The 18,592-nt window shown below is 45.1% G+C and overlaps 1 protein-coding gene across 1 annotated transcript in view; it reads left to right on the top strand.

The window, feature by feature from the left end:
- The window catches only part of GALNT10 (polypeptide N-acetylgalactosaminyltransferase 10), a 78,432-nt gene extending 65,587 nt beyond the window's left edge, over positions 1-12,845 (top strand). Inside the window, exons 8-12 of the mRNA XM_074552202.1 lie at positions 4,496-4,603; positions 6,377-6,598; positions 7,875-7,991; positions 9,729-9,878; positions 10,657-12,845. Of these exons, the coding sequence (XP_074408303.1) occupies positions 4,496-4,603; positions 6,377-6,598; positions 7,875-7,991; positions 9,729-9,878; positions 10,657-10,824 (765 nt within the window). The 3' untranslated portion in view covers positions 10,825-12,845. The remainder of the gene's footprint in view (positions 1-4,495; positions 4,604-6,376; positions 6,599-7,874; positions 7,992-9,728; positions 9,879-10,656) is intronic.
- The last annotated feature ends 5,747 nt before the right edge of the window (positions 12,846-18,592 follow it).

Raw genomic sequence — 18,592 nt, 5'->3', positions numbered from 1 at the left:
AGATCCTTTTCCCAAACCATCAACGTGGATTGCTTCTGATTTCCACAGCTTAAAACATGTTCCATATTTTCCAACAAATCCAAGTGCTGCACAGCTTCTGTTCACATGTCTAATGCCTGCCTCTCCTCTGCCCCATGCCAGCAGCACATTTCTGATTCCCATTTTGCCCCTGGGCTCTGGCAGGTGTGTAGTTTGGGTGCAGCTGCCAAGGGATCCCTTCTGACAGCGTTTCTGCTTGTGTTGCTGAAGTCAGTGCTGATTGTGAGCCTGCACTGCTCATTCCAGGCACATCCTTGCTCCACTTTGCAGCAGCTCACGTTTGCCCACACTGGAACAGGCCAGGCATTCTGCTGCTTTTTTTTGTGGGGTTTTTTTTTTTTTTTAGCCAACACATGCTGCTTAATTCTAAGGCTCTCAGCTGCAGTACAGGGTGGCTTCTTTCTCCCTTCCTATCTGGTGATGCACAGTTCAGTTTCAGACCATTGCCTTGAATTTTTTGCCTCTGTGCACCCTCTCCTTGGTTCAGGTTCCTGAGCAGCCTCCCACCAAGCAGCAGCAGGGAAGTGCTCCCCTCCACTCCCTGAAATGTGATTATTAGAAAGTGCTGTCATTGCTCTCAAATGCTGCAGACTGTGAGGAGGGGCTGTGCGGGTGTGTGGTGTGTGAGAAGGTGCTGTGCAAACACACAGATCCCAGTGCCCCATGGGCTGCCTTAATCTCTCAGAGAGCACCACGTCCCAGCAGCAGGAGCAGCTGATGCTTCCAGTGTAGAGGATTACAATTTCCCTGAGTTATTGCCTTTGCTTTCATCCTCTCACCTGCTTTGTTATAAAGAGAACCCCCTTGACTTATCCTCTGTGCCCTTTTCTTCCCACCTTTCAGTGTGTGCTCACACAACCAGCCAGCTGCTCTCTGTTGGTCCATCCCATGGTCTTCATTTCTGTTGTCTCTTGCAGAAGCAGCTTTATTTTCAAGGCTTAACTATCCTTTGTGTTTTTCCCCTCTCTTGGGAAGCATTGGCTCATCATGGTGCAGTCTTTGGAAACCATAAACCTTGTATACCCAGATAATTTGTGTTCACACACCAACTGCAGCATTGTATTGTGTGTTTGAGAGGAGAGGTTCAGCTGTCTTACCTGACATTGTTTTCTGAAATTGCAGAAAGGGAATTGGATCAGCATAACATTCCCATGTAGAGAATAGGTGGCATATTATCTGCTGCTTTCACAGCATACTGACTGAATCAAAGGCTCTGGAGTCACTTTATGAATATGGAGTTACAGCTCTCCAGGCTGCTGGGAAGATGGAAGCAATATCACCAGTGCTAGTTTATTTCCCTTGTGTAGTTTTTATTATTAGGGTGAGATTGTGGCCTTAGCTAAATCTGCTCAGTGTGCCCATTGACCTCAGTGTAGCCAGGTTTTCCTTTAATTCTAGATCTGTCAGCTGCTGGATTCCAAGCCCAAAATGAAGATTGGCAAAATTGTGCCTGAGGAGGAAGAGAAATTTCCTGTCCTCTCTTGATGAGATCTGATTAGATTATTGTAAGAAGCACTGCCTGCCTGACCAGCTTTAATTCTTGTTCTTGTGGCATAAATGGCTGTTTGAAATCAGGTGCAGGTTCAGGCTCTGAGGTTTCCTGTCATGTCAGCTGAGGAGTGAGGCAAGGTGTGTAAAACACCTAGAAGAAACGGGCCTAGAGAAGGCAGCAAGTGACAGTCAGTGTTGTGGGGAAGGCATGAGGTGCTGCCCCACAGCCCAGCACCATTTCAGCTCTCTGACAGCGCAGTATTTTTAGCAGTGCACGTTCTGGTGTGTCATGCCTGGGAACTGCACTCTTGTTTAAAAAACAACCAAATATCAGTAAGTGAGTGGAAGCATTCCCTCAGCTAGCACACAGCTATTTTGGGTTTGCTTCTCTTGCATTTACTCTTTGACAGACCCCTGGATGCGATTCTCTGACCTTTAGCTCTGGCTTTCTAATGCTTTTGTTAGCTGTGTTTTACCAATGCATATCACGCTCTTTCCCTCTCCCCTTTCTTCCAGTTGTATAGATAAGGACTGGTAATTGTCTTTATGGAGGTTGTAATGAGTTCTGTCACCACACAAAGCAGCTCACTAATAAAATAAATCAAAGCAGCAACGAATGAATGGAAAGCATGCCTTTAAAATTAGATTTGTACTACGGGTGCCATTCTGTCACTTGCAGTGTCAGGCAACGTTAAAAAGGCACAGAGGTGACAAAATACCTTGAAAGGGTCACTGAGCTCTGCTGGTAGGGATTAGGAAGCCTTCCGTTGCCTCCACTGCAGAATTTTAAAAGCATGAGCAAGAAAAAGAGTAAGTCAAACTGATGTTAGGTTTTACTTATTAAGCAACTCAGTTAAGTAGCTTTTCTGATCACTTTGCATGTGTTCCTGTGATGTTGTCATCTCTGCCTGGAGTCTTGTACCAGCTTGGAGCTGCTGGCCCATCAGTTCTGTCCATCTTCCCACTCCTGCTGCCTCTCCAGCTGTGCAGCACAAGCACAGCTCTCTCCTCTCCAGCTGTACCGACTGCAGGGCTCTGCTGCTCAGCTTACACAGGGACATCATGTTCCAGAAAACTGCATTTGTGGTGGCCTGGCTGAAAGCCTTCCTTAGAGACAGGGCAGGTGAGGCATCCCGTGGGCAGACAGCAAGGAGAACAGGCTGTGTTTGCAGCCAGGCTTGTGTTACACCAAAATGAGCTGCTGTGAGCCCCACAGGCTGCTTGCTGCAGGGTGCAGTGCAGGTTATTGAGGAGTTTGTGTGTCTGTGCAACTGAGCTCTGGGCTTCTGCTGCTGCTCCTGAGGGTTTTTATGGTTCCCAGGTCTGCTGCAGCTCTAACAGCTTTGCACAAACCATTTCTGTCCTAGAAACACAAACCATGTCCAAATTCTTGTTTTCTCAGCCTGTTAATTTCCCAGCAGTGAAATCACGCTCTGGCCCTTTGCAGCCAAAAGCACAGTCACTGCAGAATAAAAAGCATTTCTAATTCCATAAGAAACTTCACAGAAGCTGAGTGCTAGTTTCTTTTTCATCTCTTCTGCACCAGCCTCTCAGGACACAGCAGGGACAAAAGGAATGAAATTCTTTAGGAGTGTTTGTCAACTTCCTTCTTGTCTCTCTCACCATAACGACATGTAATTAAGTACCTTGAACTTTAGAAGTTGCCCATGAAAAATATTTCTCTAGCTGAGAGCAACCAACCTCCATTAGGTTATATGCAGTCAGCAAATGACTGTAATTATTAGGGCCAGCAGACAGAGCTGAAACTCCAGAGAACTTTAGTGTCAGAGCTAATAATTATGCAGCAGCCTTGGCCAAATATTTCTCTTCCGAGCTAAGTATTTAATATTGTCACTGTAGAATATTAATGGAATTGCCTGCTCTGTGTGAAGCTGTTGACTAAGCTCATTGTACAGTGAACTGTGGTGGCTCAAATTAGCCCCAGTGAACAGGGAAACCAGGAGCACTGCACCAAAATCCACAACTTTGGGGCACTCTCATGGGATCTCGGGACAAACAGAAGGGCAAAGGCAGTCCCTCCCTTCAGGAATTCAGAAAGTCATTTTTTTGGCAATCTAAAGGGTACTTTTTCTTTAAGTATTGATTGGATATTTCTGAGAAACACAGAAATATTTCTTAAACCTAATGAGGTAGATTGACTGATTTAGAAAGCGTCTCCTTTTGTTCCACTTGGACAAAATTCCTACATCCACACTATAAAGAGTAAAAGAAAGTTGTTGCAGAGTGCTGGCACAAAGTGAAATCTTCCCAGATGGGGAAGGAAGCTTTTGGGCCTGCTCTAGACATTAACCAAGCATCAAGGTAGTCATCTCCAACTTAACAGTGTGTGCTAGTGACTTCCTGAGGGCTTTTTTAAAGCTATTTATGTGTTCACCAGGCAGAGATTTCCATTTAATTGTAAGGCTGCAAAAGCAATGAATGAATGTCAGCAATGAAACCATAAAAGAGCAGTGATAACCACAGGAAAAAGTAGCAGTTTCTTCTGATTTCTAGCACTTGAACAGGCTCATGAATTCCCTGGAGCCTTTTGCATAACACATGACCACCTGTACTGGGGAGATGGCCTCCCTTTTACAGCCTCGTTACACAACCCACACCCAGGGGTTTTTATGGCAGCCCAGTTTAACTATGGTGGTTACTATTGCTGTAATAACATATATCAGTTTAAAGCAAGGTGTGTGCTGTTTTCTCATTGCTTGGATTTTTTTTTTTCCCTGCTCTTTTCTGTATAGAAGGCTTGAGAGCACTTTTGCTAAATCAAAGCTTGCTGAATGGCTCTAAGCAGGTTGTTATAGGATTTGGGACTAAGGCAGGGAGGGGAGGGGATTTGGGAAGAGTGTACTTTAATGTAAAAATCTGGGTTAAGTTTTTTTAGTACTTGCAAGTCTTTTCTTTTTCATTTTCCTCCATAAAGCCAAGACTGAATGTGTTTGCTGTTCCACAGGTATGGATGTGTGGAGGTCGCATGGAGGACATCCCTTGCTCTAGAGTTGGCCATATCTACAGGAAATATGTTCCATACAAGGTTCCCACAGGAGTCAGCCTGGCAAGAGTAAGTGACAGTGGCATTCCCCACAGCAGGAGTCTGGCTGCAGTGTGGCTGTGCTGCTGTCTGCTCTCACCCCACAATGGGAGGCAAATTTAGGGGTTTTGTCTGTAATTTGCACTTGTACAGTGCAAGCTGAGCAGTTTTGCAGTGGGAGATGTGTAGCACAAAGGGAGGAGAGCCCAGGGAGCTGCAGATGTGTGTGTGAACAGCTGCCATGCTCCAGACATCAGCCACTGCTGGGCAGGGACTTTGTGATCAGCTCTGGCTATAAAAACAAGATATGGCTTTATTTGTATAATAATTTGAGTCATTTTATAGCTGTGCTCTCTAGGAGCAGCAGGCTTCAGCGTGGTGATTGGTTTTGGTGATTGAAAGACCTCTCAACTTCAAGCATCACAGACCACTGAATGGGCAAGCTGTAATTTTCCACAGTGGAATGGTCCGTGCCATCTTATTTCTTAGTCTAGTGTAGCCCACAGAAGAAAGAGCTTTCTTCTATCCTGCACTTGGTTTCTCTAGCTAATTTTCAAATTGAGGAGGGATTGCATTGCCCTCTGGTGGGAGAAAAACATCCTAGGAGCAGGAAGGCTGCAAAACTAAAAACCTCAGAGAGGTGCCCTGCTGTTCTGAAATCTTAAGTCTTGCACAGTGTTTCAATGCTTTAATGGCATCACCCCAGTTATAGATCTGGATTTATTCCTCAGCCCAGCATTGACCTGTCAGAGCTACAGAGCACTCTCCTGTCTGTGCCATCTCTTCAGGAGGGAGCTGTGCTTCTTTTGATTCACAGTATTTTGATTTCAAGTATTTGGCTCTTGTGAGCTCCCACAGAGCTGGAAGGAGACAGCAGAGAGGTAGGAAAGGCTGTTTCTTGGCATCTTAGCAGACACCTTGAGGTAAACACCTGCTCCTGTTGTGTGCAGGCTGCACTGGGGGCAGGATCAGCACACTGCTCACTCTGAGCTTCCCAACTTTTTTGGCAGTAAATGATCATTGCTGGACTGAGCAGCTTCAGGTGAGGAGTCACAGCTGCACATGGCACATTACCAAGGGGCACCAAGAATGGGCCTGATGTTGTGAGAGCAGCCCAAGCTCCAGCACTCTCTAGGGCACTGTGACAAGCAGGTTGTCTTGAGTGGGTGGTGTTTGTTGCTGTCTTGGAGGTGCACAGGGGATTAAGCTTTACAGTAATACATGAAATGTGCTGCTGGCACAAGGTAAAACCCTTTGCTTCTATTCTGAAGGGTCATCACCTGAAAGCTCTGCATTCCTGAGGTATCTCAAGAGTTTTACCCAAGAAAATGGAAAAATAGTGCTAAGAAAGAGTATTGTGAACTAGAGCTTTTCAGAAGGGAGTACTTCAAATCCCATTCCTAGATGGATATAAAAGATGCAATAAGAAGGATTTAAGAAAGCAGCTTTTTGTCAGAGACCTTTGAATGTCCTGTGGTATTTTCCAGCATCATGCTCTGACTACTTTCCTTACAGAAAAAAGGAAAGAAAAACAACTTTTGATTAATGTTGTTTTTCTTAGCCACAAGGAACTAGATATAATGGCCAAGTGCCAAGATTCTGTTTTGACCTCAACTGAAAATATCTTTCTAAAAGTCCCTTGGAACTACAGAGTAATAAAAATAATCTTTGTCCTGAAGCTGGAGAGGAAGAGTGGATGTGAATGAAAATCCTTTCTGAGCGAAAACACGCGAGCTGCTCTGAATGCTAATGGTGGCTTGTGCAGCTCTCTCAGGTGGTTTCCCCTCTCCCTCTCCCCCCCAGAACCTGAAGAGGGTGGCTGAGGTGTGGATGGATGAGTATGCAGAGTACATTTACCAGCGCAGACCCGAGTACCGGCACCTCTCGGCGGGCGACGTCGCCGCACAGAAGGAGCTCCGCAACAACCTCAACTGCAAAAGCTTCAAGTGGTTCATGAACGAGGTGGCCTGGGACTTGCCAAAGTTCTACCCGCCAGTGGAGCCTCCAGCAGCTGCCTGGGGAGAGGCAAGTTTGTGCTCTGACATCTGCAGTTTGGTTTTTTAAGGCTGCCCATGTGCCTCGGTTGCTGTGAGTAAGGTGCGAGCGAGTGTTTAAAGATCTGCTTGATGTTTCAAAACCCAAAGCTCCTCTACCATTGCTCTGGCCTGATCAAAGCAGGCAGTTGGGCAGGCAGCTGCTTCTATTAGTGCACAGCTCCAACGAGAGTAGAGACTTGGCTTGTTCTGCATGTTGTGTATTTAGTAGAAAGCAGAATATGCCAGAGGGAGGATTAGGGAGTGGCGGCAGCTGAGCAATAGTGAAATCTTGTATTTCCAAAGGGCTTCACAACTGTTGAGCTACTCTTGTCCTTGGCTTTCCCATGTGAAAATCAGGAAAACCAATTGTATTTTTGAAAGTCAGCTGTGTTCTGGGAGTAGAACCACCCCAGAAGTGAGGCTGTGAATTGTAACACCCAACTCTCGTGGCTGAGTGTTTTGGGTCGCTCAAAGAATCACTGGCAAAGGTGCTGGCAAAAGCAGGTGTAATATAAAAGTGAAAGCATGACAAAATTTATTGGCAAGGTTCACTCTACTATTTTCCAGGAGGTTAAAGCACACAGAAAAAATGCAAGCTAAAATCTAAAATCAATTAATCTAAAATTGAAATCAACCAAAAATTACCTGTGTGAAGACTAGGGATGGAAAAGGGTAAGGATAAAAGAGTAAGGGAGATCCTCCTGTGGAGTCACAAGGTTCAGAGTGGACTCTCTTACTAAACTTAGCTCTGAACTCAACCAACAGGTTTAACAGCACTTAAACTTAACAGCACTTAATCTATAGCTTAAGTTATATAATTCAACAAAAGCTTCATGTAGAATTTACTATAGCACAAGAGTAACTCACAGATCCGAACTACTTAAGAATCTAGAAGAGAAGCATTCATTGTACATTTGCTACAGAATATTCACACCGGTACAGACCTAAGAGAGGAGGTACAAGGTACAGACCTGTGGAAAATGGCACCACCAGACAACCCAGCCCACAGTGGGCTCTGCAGTCCTGTCACTGCTGGGTTTTGCTGTGTGCTGGGGTACAGCTGGGTCCCATTTTGGGTTCTGTGCTTTCTTCCAGCTGTTACTGTCCAGCTCAGACTGATAGTTAAGACAGGAATCTTAAAAAATACCTTCATACAAATACTGGTGAAATTTGAGATTATTTGAGCTTTCTTTCCTGGTTCGGAGTAGGAGATTGAGTGACTAATTCACTGTTTCAGAGATTCAGTGATTAATTCACTATTTCAGATCCGCAATGTGGGAACTGGACTGTGTGTGGATACCAAGCATGGAGCCCTGGGATCCCCACTGAGGCTGGAAAACTGTGTGAAGGACAGAGGAGAGGCAGCATGGAACAACGTGCAGGTAACAGCCTGAGAAAGCATCAGCGCCTGAGTCTGGGCAGGGACAGGTTCCAAGGAGCAGTGCTGAAGGAAGGAAGGGCGTTCAGGGCTGTCAGGTGCACCCCAAGGCTCACATGCTGCTTGTGCTTTGGGACAGGATGTGGCTTGTGCTCGTGGCACAGGGGGTCTGGAGCCTGGCAGGCTGTGCAGAGCTTTTACTTCTGCTTTGAAGTTCTCAGAGTGAACAAAAGAAATGACAAGAAAACCGTGTGCCAAAACAATAAACCAGTAACAAGGCAGCTGTAATATGTAACAAAGTGAATATTAACTTCAAAGGTTGTGCTGAAAGAAGTGATAGAGGAGCATCATGCATATTAATGAACCTGCAGGAGCATTCAATAACTGTTCACTATCATCCTCCTGACAGGAGGCAAATGCATTATAAACACCCAGCCATTGCTGGGGAGATGAAACCAGCCAGGTTATAGATTCACCCTCTCAACATATGAGGTGCCAGAAACGACAGCTTTATTGTAACAGAAGGGAGGAAAATATTAGTTTGTCTAAACTGTAGCAGCTGAGCTGAGAAAGAATCAAGAAAACAATGCCTCTATTACAGAGCCATGCATAACTCTTCAGGGAATGGTTTCAGTAGTAGGAGACAGAGGGTTGTTGCATATCAATTTGATGCGTGAAAAATAGAAACAAAACCAATTTACTCAGGCACAGTCCAAAACTAAGCCTCTGTTGTGTCAGGAGGATCTTGAAAATTAGTTTTGGCTTATGTTTAGGAAGAGAATGTGGCTTGAACTTCTGAGTAGCATTGAGCCTAAATGATTGTGGTAATTTCTGTCTCAAGAGGGATTTAAAAGACAGCCAAGAACAAAGTAGTTTCTTTGTTCAAAAGTTTTTGGCCACACTGCTTCAAATAGCAGCACCCTGATCATTACTTGCGTTTCTGAGTGTCCTGTGAGAGATCTCTGAGGAGAACTGCACCTCCAGCTGCCTCCAAAGGAGCCTCCAGAACAGCCTTTTCCCTGGGGACTGAAGGGAGGCATGCTGGCTGGCAGCCCTGCAGAAGCACATGGGCCAGTGCTGCCCTTTCATCAGGGCACTGCATTGCCAGGCACAGGCATTGGTTGTGCTCAGTTACTGGAGTTAAAACTCCTCCTCAGCTCTCCAGAGCCCCTCCTTCATTTCACCTGGGAGTGCTGAGAGTTCACTGCAGGGTCAGTAGAAGGGAGCATCAGGAAACCACGCCCCAGTGTTTGCCCTTCCTGCACTCCTGTGGGTGGGGTGGGAAGCTGTGGCTCCTGCTCTCCTGTCCCAGGGGTGTGGGACAATTTCTCAAGGTGACTGCAGGCTGCCTGTGCAGCCTCTGGTGTTCACTGCCAGCGTTAACTCCGAGCTGCTGGAGCTCTCTGACTTTTTTTGCTGGCTGGGAAGGGCTGTAATTGGTCAGCTGCTCACTTAATCCTTGATGTATGTCTGCATTGCAGAGGCATCCAGGGCTGCTCTGGTACCCAGGCTGACCAGCATGGCTGGCTGCAGCAGCACAGTCTCGTTTCACATGCTGTGTCACAGCTGGTACAGAGTCCCCTGGTCAGCAGTCCCTGTCCCCAGAGGCAGCAGGAGTTTTTCCTCTAGAAGATACTGTCCTTCCCTTGAAGCCATCCCCACCCTGTGGGCACAGGGAGCAGCATTCTGCCAGTGAAAGTATTATGACCAGCCATTGTGAGGGTCCTGTTTGTCCTGACAGGTTTTCACCTTCAGCTGGAGAGAGGACATCCGTCCAGGGGATCCTCAGCACACCAAGAAGTTTTGTTTTGATGCCATTTCCCACAGCAGCCCTGTGACCCTCTATGACTGTCATGGAATGAAGGGGAACCAGCTCTGGAGATACAGAAAAGTGAGTCTGTGTGTGTGGGTGTATTCTCAGCTAAGGTGTCAAATTGCCTGAGGCGCTTACGTTTCCTGAAAATGTCACCACAACGTTTTATTCCTTCTCTTTGTGTAGCTGTAATAAGAGAATGTGCAGACAGCCTTTGGTTAAAAAGAGGTGACTCCCCTGTTTGAGTGGTTAGAAAGGTGAGGACCCCAGGGCTCCTGAGCAGGGGACACTCTCTGTGCAGTGTCCCCACAGCTGACAGTGAGGTGGTGCAATGCCCTTGAGTTTGCAAAGAGGTGCTCTGAGAGTTGGTTTGTTCTGAGCATGAAATGCCCTGCCAAAAGTAGATAAGGATTTATTCCTTCTCCTACTAAGCAATACTATTGTAGGCCACAGGTAAGTAAATTCTTGTCTAAGTGCTGTGTCCTAGTCCTTGCAATCTGCTGGCATGGTGCCCCAGAGGGATGCAGCAGGATTCCAGGAGAGCCCCTGGGAAGCTTTAGAGGGTCCCAGTGCAGGTGAGGGATTGGGCTGCATCGCTTTGGTAGGAGTGGGATGCAGCAGGATCCTATTGAGAGCCCCTGGGAAGCTTTAGAGGGTCCCAGTGCAGGTGAGGGATGGGGCTGCATTCTCTTGGAAAGGGTGGGAATGAACCCAGACACTTGTCAACCAGTTCAGTGTGAAACAACATCAGATGTGCCCAAGTGACAAAATTTGTTTTTAAGAGTTCTTTCTGTTGGTTTTAAAACAACTTTTCTTCTCCACTTAAGCAAGCTGACATCAAATTTCTCTCCTCCAGGACAAGACCCTGTACCACCCAGTCAGCAGCAGCTGTATGGACTGCAGTGAGAGTGATCGAAAGATCTTTATGAACAGCTGCAACCCTTCATCTCCAACACAGCAGTGGATATTTGAACACACAAACTCAACCATCTTGGAGAAATTTAACAGAAACCTTGATCTTTAAAAGACTGAGAGAAAAAATATATATATATTTTACAATTATAGTTTTTACTGGGGAGGGTTACAAAAAAAAGTTTTTTAATACTTTTTTTTAAACACTTAATGAAGGTAAAAGGGAGAATCTCAGGAGAAGGTTAATTAGCAGGCCAGTCTTTATTGTGAAGATGCTGCATCCTTCTCTTCTGGGGATGGTGGAATTTTAAAGGCTTTGCCAGAGCCACTTCTGTGCTGAGACTGAACAGAAACTCTGTTTTTAGAGGAGTCTGAATGTGTTTCAAATGGCGCTTTTAATTTTTTACCTTTTTTGTTTTGTTTTATTTCCCACTGGGGTCTGGTGTTAAATGATTTTTGTTATCCAGGACTCTGCAGGACTTTTTGTAGCTGCTATACCACCCACTGAAGCATTCCCACATAGGTGCTTTATCTTCCAAACTCCATATAAGTAGAATATTGAAGACAAGATTTAAGCCTCCAATCAAAAAAAAAAAAAAAAGCCCATTATTGTAAAATGAAATGTGTATTTTTTTGCCTAGAACCAAATATATTTCAAACAGGTTGAGTATTATTACTTTCCAAATCATAGCTCTGATGAAGGAATGAGCTCTAGTGGAAGTGCAGCCAAGTGTTGGGAATATGGCTGTTGTTATTAGCCATGAGGAATCTGAGTTTCTGCTCCATTCACTTTGCAGTCAGTTTGTCACTCACTGTTGAATCTTCAAGGTGAAAGATTAGCAGAGGGTTTTTAAATAATAAGTTCTTACAGGTAAAGACTTTATGCTAAGAGCCTTTGGATATCAGGTTCCAAATTTGCCTCTTATAACCTTTTTAGCACAGACATCTCTAGGATTTCTGAGTTAAATCTACTGCATGAAGACAATTTCCATTCTTCCTTTAGAGCTTTGAAGGCTAAGTTAATTTACAGTTGGTGTGAGCAGATTAATTCAGGATAATAAAGTCAGGGCTGAGATTAGCCATTGGTCTTTATCCATTTGTTCATCACTCTGTAGTTTCTTGAGTCCTGTGGTCAGTGGTGTTCTACCCTTGTGGAAATGTGCTGTTAATCTCTCCTCATTTCCCAGCACCCACAGCACTGTACAGTTTACTGTGACTGCAAATCTGTTTGCTTTAGCAGAGATGTGGGACTGATGGACCCATTTCCCTGGTACCCTCTCCTTTGTGCAGTGAGTGAGCAGTGCAAGGTGTTACCCCTGCTGGTTTGGCTGTGGGATCTGCCAGACCTGAACCAGGATTGTCTCATCCCAGGAGCTGGAATGTACTGACACTAAAGAATGAATGGAGGACCATTGGTTCAAGTCTATCTGAAGCAAGTATTTTTTAAAAATCTGGTTTAAAATGAAGTTGTTGCAAAAACACATTTACTAGTTCCCTTTACTGAAGGGAGCAGTGGCATTTTCTGGTAAAAGCTGGGAATGATGATGCAGTGAACAGATGCTGTGTAAATTAGTGACCAGGATTCCTTTGCCAGGAATTGCCCAGCTCCTTGGTTTGTCTAGCTGCCCATGCAGGGGTGTTGCAAAAGTAGGCAGCAGGCACCCAGTTCTGGGGTCATGAGGAGGAAACCCCTGTGGGATGCTTGATGAGCATGGTTAGAACATTGCCCCTCCTCAGAGGCACAGGGCAGCTCTGCTCTGGGATGTCTCTCATGTGAAGGCAAGGAGATGCTTCCCTGGTGTCCCAAAACAAGCAGGGTAGCTCCCTCTGCAGAGCTCCAGAAGCAAAAGCCCGTTTATTGCCAGTTGTAGGGTTGTGTCCCATGTTTCAGATGTGCTGGAGGCCATGTGGTGCTGTGCCTGGCAGCTGGGAGCAAACAAGGACACAGCTGTCTGTGCCCAAACTCTCCAGTCTGTGTATTGTGTAGGAGGCTCAGAATCATTTCCACCCCTCATCCACACAGCTGAGGCCATGTCTGACCTTTCCTGCCAACTTAGCTGGTCCATGGAGAACAGGAAACATGGGCACTGCATTGCAGCTGGGACCAGGCTTTGCAAATTTTGGTATCTAAGATTTTGGGAGTGAAGAAATAAAAAACAGTCCTAGACTTCCCTAATGACAGTTCTGCAGCAGTATTGGATGGAAGTGAGAGCAGCTTCAAGCAGCGTTGACATGTTCTCAGTTACTACAGTATGTCTGTCATTACATCCCTTTGCATTTCTGTGGGAGCCTGAGTCACCTTCCAGCACTTTGTGTCTGACTGCTGCTTTCCCTCGGTTATTAATGCTCTCATTAGCAGAGTAGTGCTGACTGTGGAGCCACTAGATGGCCTGACTAGATGTCTTTATGAATGTTTTAATGCCTGTGGAACAAGAAGCTGTTTGTCCATGAGCAGTGCTAGTTTTTTATAACTGGGACACAATCAGCATATTCTATAAATGGACTGTAGGTTGTTCTGCTTGCAGGTTGCAGCTCTGTGTGTCTTAGTTTTCTAATGAGAGGATTAGCGTCTGTTTCTAAACTGCATGGCTTGCTTTGTACTTGGGCTCACCTTGTGAAGGGAGCCCTTGCTTGGCTCACTGGATTCTTGCTTCAGAGAGAGCTGCAGCAATGAACAGGTCTTTTACCACTTGGTGATCTTAATTTGGAGAGAAAGGTCAGCTCTTAGCAGCTTGCACCAACAGATTAGGCAATAGTTGAGGCAATTCCTGTTTGCAAACCACCACCAGTACACAGAAACCAGAGATTTGGTGTCAGTGTTTGTACCAGGTCCATCTCAGTGTGGTTGATCTTTTTTCTGAAGGTTTGGGATCTGAGTGTGGCAAGAGCCTCACAAATTCTGTATGCTTCTGACTAGCTCTCTGGGCTTTGAGCTATTAATTATTTGCATCAGTTACACTTTTCAGTACCCTAGAGGCTTTGTTGACTAATGCAAAGACTTAATATTAGCCAACCATCCACTGATTGAGAAATATAAGCTGTATTTTATCATCTGCATCTTTAACTGAGCCTTTGCAGGGCAATCTCGTTAATTATTCTAATTACTTTTGGTTATTTGTAAGCAAAATCACTAAAGCATGAGTACATAATCAAATCTTCACATCTGCATGCAAGTCGAGACTGGAGATTAAATACTGGTGATTATCTAATGCCAAATACATGTTTTCATATTTTCCCCCCAAAGGTATTGAAATACCCCTCTCTTTGTGGCTGCATAAGTTTTGCTGCTCTTAAGTATCAGAATCCCAGACAACAGGGTGTGTGTTATGTTGCATAAAAATCCTTTGATTTGCTCTTGAAGCTGTTGTTGATCTATACTGGTGCTAATCTCTAAGGCCTACAGACAGTAAATAGGTTTGGGGCTCTCATATGTGCAAGGTGTCTTTTCTCATACCTAGGAAATTAATTATGTTTTTCAAACCACAATAGAAGAAAGTGTGAGCCTTCCTGAAAGGGGAATACAGCATCATTAAAATAAAGATGTGCCTTTTTAAATGTAAATGTACAGCAAATGCTTAAACTTGAACCACTTCCTAGTGCCTTGCTGGACAAGAGAGGAGAGGGGAAGGGGTTGGGGGATAAGGTTGGAAGAGAAAGCTTGACTCCTGCAGGGTTTGTGTGTGGGATTTTTTTTTTTCTAAATGTCTGATTTTCAGTGCAAAATTTGTGTGAACGACAGTAATTCAGAAGCTCCTGGGCTCCCTCTGTTAAATCGATGTGGTTAATGACTCTGGGGAGGTTTGTCACTCCTAATAGGGAGACTTGGAAAGGTTGGCAGCTTCCTCTGGGTGTGCTGTAACAGCTGAAGCTGTACTGGGAGATGTCTTGGTGAGCTGCTGGATATTTCACCTCATGGTGAAGGCTCATGATTTCACTGGCATGCAGGATCCTGCATTTTATTTTCTAAGTATGCAAATCACAAACAGTCCCAAAAGCATATCAAATCTGTAGCAGAAGTGTCTTTCAGAAGAAGCTGATGCCTTCCATCACTGGGAAACTTTTTCAAGAGTGTATTAAAATCTCTAATACAGAAGTAGCAAGAAAGCAATTTCTCAGCCTGACTTTCCTTGTGGTTGGTTTTACAGCAGTCTGTGCACAGGGCTTTGCTTTCCTGTACTACTGGAGTGTTCCAGTCAGCAAACTCTCCTTCTCCCTGAGAGTCAAACAGGCTCCAGCAGCAGTGCAGGAGCAGCACAGTGCTCTGGGGCTGCTGCAGGGCTGTGACAGCAGCTCTGCTGCCTCACATCACCCAGGGGAAACATCTCCTAACAGTCAGGCTGGGCAATCATGGAACTGCCAGGTGAAAAGCAAGAAGATTTTATTCTAAATTGTCTTTCAGGATACAGACAGGGACTTGGAATTGATTGGAGAGAACAGCGAGCCTGTCATGCTTGCAGTCAGAAGAGCCCTGGTAAAGCCAAGTGTGAAACAGCCCAAGTGATGCAGGTGTACCTTCATCCCACAGCCCCTTCCAGCTGCTGGGGCTCATGGACTCTGGGTGCTTTCACAGGTTACACAGCAAAGGGGAGCTGGCTGGTGAGTCAGGAGCACTGGGTGCTCCCCAGCTGCCACGGCCTGTTATTTGTCCCCAGCTTGTGTAGGATTCACCTTTAAGTGCTTTATTTTCTGACCTAATGAGTTTTGAGTCCAGATTTTAAAACAAGCTGCACATCTTCACCTGGTTCAAGTGGAAAGATATGTGGTGGGTGGAGAATGGGAAATGAGATCTGAAATTGCCATCAGCATTCAACACAGACTCATCAATTCATTTCATATTCCTCATTAACCAGTCAGATTGATTTATTCACATTATAAATTTGAAGTGTAACCAAAATAAGCTCACCTCCTGCTCTGATTTCTACTTTGTAGTGCCATGCTTTAGCTTGGAGAATCTGTATGGAACTAGGCAATGATAGATCATGGAAACCCTACTAAAAAACCTGTGTCTGTTTTTGACTCTGCCTCTGCTAGCTGAGTACACTCCCTAATTGACTGCATTTGAGCTTTCTTGATGCTTCTGTATGACCCAAAAGGCTTCAGTGATTCCAGCAGTTGTGAGTGATTTGGGAGTTTATATAAAGCCATTGGATCAATGTGGTTTTAAATATACTAGTTCAATTCTTGGAGAAAAGTCTTAATCCCTGATAGTGAGCAAACAAATGTGAACTTCAGCCACAAAACAAGATAAAAACTGATCAAGCTAACAGCCTGAAACCTTAGCCCTTATGATAACAACAACAAATAGCTTTAGCCTCTGGGGTGTAGAAGGGAATTGGTTTCAAAATGCATTCTCTAGGATCTCGGTGATTAGGTCTAAGTTTGTCTGTACCTTGTACTGCATGCATTTTCTCTGTAAAACTGGATGGTGCCTCTTGAATCAGTGTGTATTTATTTTGTGCGTATTAGGACCAACAGCCTAATATCTGGGGGTGGTAAAGGACTTGTAGCACTTTAATGTAGTAGCTTTCATAAATTGGGAATCATTGATAGAATGCCTAGTGTTTTTAAAGTTGAATGGACTTCCTTTTATAATATATTTAAAATAAATTTTTAATGTGTTTTCTGAAAACTGTGTATGCAGACGTGACTGTCCCCGCCTGTTTTGCTCCAGTGATTGATTTCCCTTCTACTTGTGAGAATAAACTCAGCTGCCCTGGTGTGGTGTTTCCCCAGCACAGGTTTCCTGTGGTTCAATCCTGAAGGAACCATGGCTGTAATGGAAGACTTGTGCCCAGGTAGGACCTCCCTGGGGTGCACTGGCCTTGGTAGGGCACAGAGGAACAGAGATAACCCAGCTGTGACTCTTCTTTCTGTGCCTCTTGGCCTTGGGAGTGACTGCTGGGAGATCCAACCCCTTATTTGCACGGGAGGGCTTTAACAGCTCATGCCTTGTTTGTGTTCTGATCTCCACCAGAGAAGTGTATCAGCATTGCTCATGTTCCCACTGGGACCCTCAGTGCTTCCTACTGTCACCACTTCATTTCTTCAGTGCCCTTCTCAATTCTCCTTTTTACTCAGCACTATTGGGGGAAAATGGATGGGAGACAAACAATGAAATGTGTGAAAATGTGTGTGTGGGAAAAGGAGCCTTTCTGGGGGGACCAGCAAGGCATGATCCCCAGGGGAGACTGTGCTGTGATTCTTGGCCACGGGAACATTGCCCAGGGTGAGGATGTGCCAAAAGCTGTGACAGTTTAAGCATTTTAGCAGGTTCAATATGTGCAACCCTAGAAAAGTGCTGGGGAGAGTGGGAGTCTGGGGGAAGGTGCCAGAGCAGTGTTTTCATTGGCCTCCCCAAGGTACTGTGGAAGGAAATGGTCTGATTTCTGATGATGAAAAGTTTAAAGAAACCTTCTTCCCAGGACATCTCAAGCAGCACAGACCACTGGGAGAGCAGTATTTCTGTCCTGAGCCCCCTGAATGGCTCCATTAAAATATTAAGTTCCAGATGACAGCTACACCACTGACTTTTCTTTAGAGGGTAGTGCTGCTCCAGGTGAGATTTACAGGCCTGCACAGGCTCCTCTAATTTGATTAGAAGCTGACTGGGCTGGCCAGGCTATTACTGCTTCAGAGGTACTAAAGCTGCCTGGGTACTGATGGGTTTATGAAACATTGTTTCTCACTTCATTGCAGCTCCCACAAAGAATTATTGGATCAGGTTAGTGATAGATACCTAATAAAGAATGTCTCGATGAGGCAGTTTATTTTGCAGAAAGCTTGTTCCAGACTAGCAGACTGTGAAATCTGGAGGTTCCCACGAGGATAAATATGCTGAAATAAACTCCAATTATGAAAACACCTCCATGCTTTTTTTTTTATTTTGAAAGACTGAAAAAAGTGTCATCGTGTTAGCCTGAGCAGGAGGTAATTATCATTGAATTAGCAAACAGACAATGACAAAAGCTGCATTTTTCCTTCCAGTGAGCATTGCAAAAGGACTTAAAACCTTTTTATCTGCAGGTTGAGAGGTTGCAGCCCAAGATGAAATACAATCTGATGGTCAGTACCAGCCTGTTCTGACACTTACTGTGCCTGTTTCTTCCCAAAATACAGTCAGGGAGCACCTACACAATGTCCTCCTCAAGGGGACAGGAAGAAGTTCTGCTTGTTCCCCTTTATCTCCTTACTTGCTGTTATTATCATCTGTCCCTACAGTCTGTGGGTTTGGCTTCCTGAGTGTCAAGATAATCCTTCTGCGAGATTTCCTCAGCCAGCCATTTGATTTTTATTGGTAATGTTAAGATAAAGCCAGAAAGCTTGTTATCAGCAGCTCTGAGATCCCTGTCAGCCTCTTGGTGTTTTCCCTTTCCCCCAAACAAGGGAATATCTGCATGGCTTTACCAGGAGGATATTACTTCAGGCAGGCAGATTCCAATCAGTTTGGTCTGGGGCTTTCACAAACCGTGGTGTTTTACTATTTTAGATCTCTTTGCTCTTTGCTAACTGCTTGTTAGCTCTGTGGTTAAAGCCATTTGTTTCCAGCAGCTTCCCGTGAGAACGGCCGGCTCCGAGGGAGCGCGTCCCCGGGAGGGTGCACTGTGGTTCTCTGCTGGTCACATGCACAAACAGAAATTACCGATTGCCCGAGGGCCCCCGCAGTGAAAGCCAAGACAAGAGGCGGGACTTTTGAGGAGTACGAAGTCTCTGCCCTCCAGATCTATTCTGAGGCTTGTTTGGTATTCTAAGGAGTGCTTGGAAAATACAGATTTTGGCTTTTCTCAGTCGTCTTGTGCAGAGCATGCAGAACTGCTTGCCAGTTACTGTGTGGAGCAGCCTGAGATGATGACCAAGGGCTTTAAGGAGTCTCTTTCTTTCAA

This window comes from Zonotrichia albicollis, chromosome 15 (assembly GCF_047830755.1).
Source record: "Zonotrichia albicollis isolate bZonAlb1 chromosome 15, bZonAlb1.hap1, whole genome shotgun sequence".
Taxonomy (NCBI): domain Eukaryota; kingdom Metazoa; phylum Chordata; class Aves; order Passeriformes; family Passerellidae; genus Zonotrichia; species Zonotrichia albicollis.
Note: the sequence above shows the minus strand (reverse complement) of the source record. Positions and strands in the feature narration are given on the sequence as shown.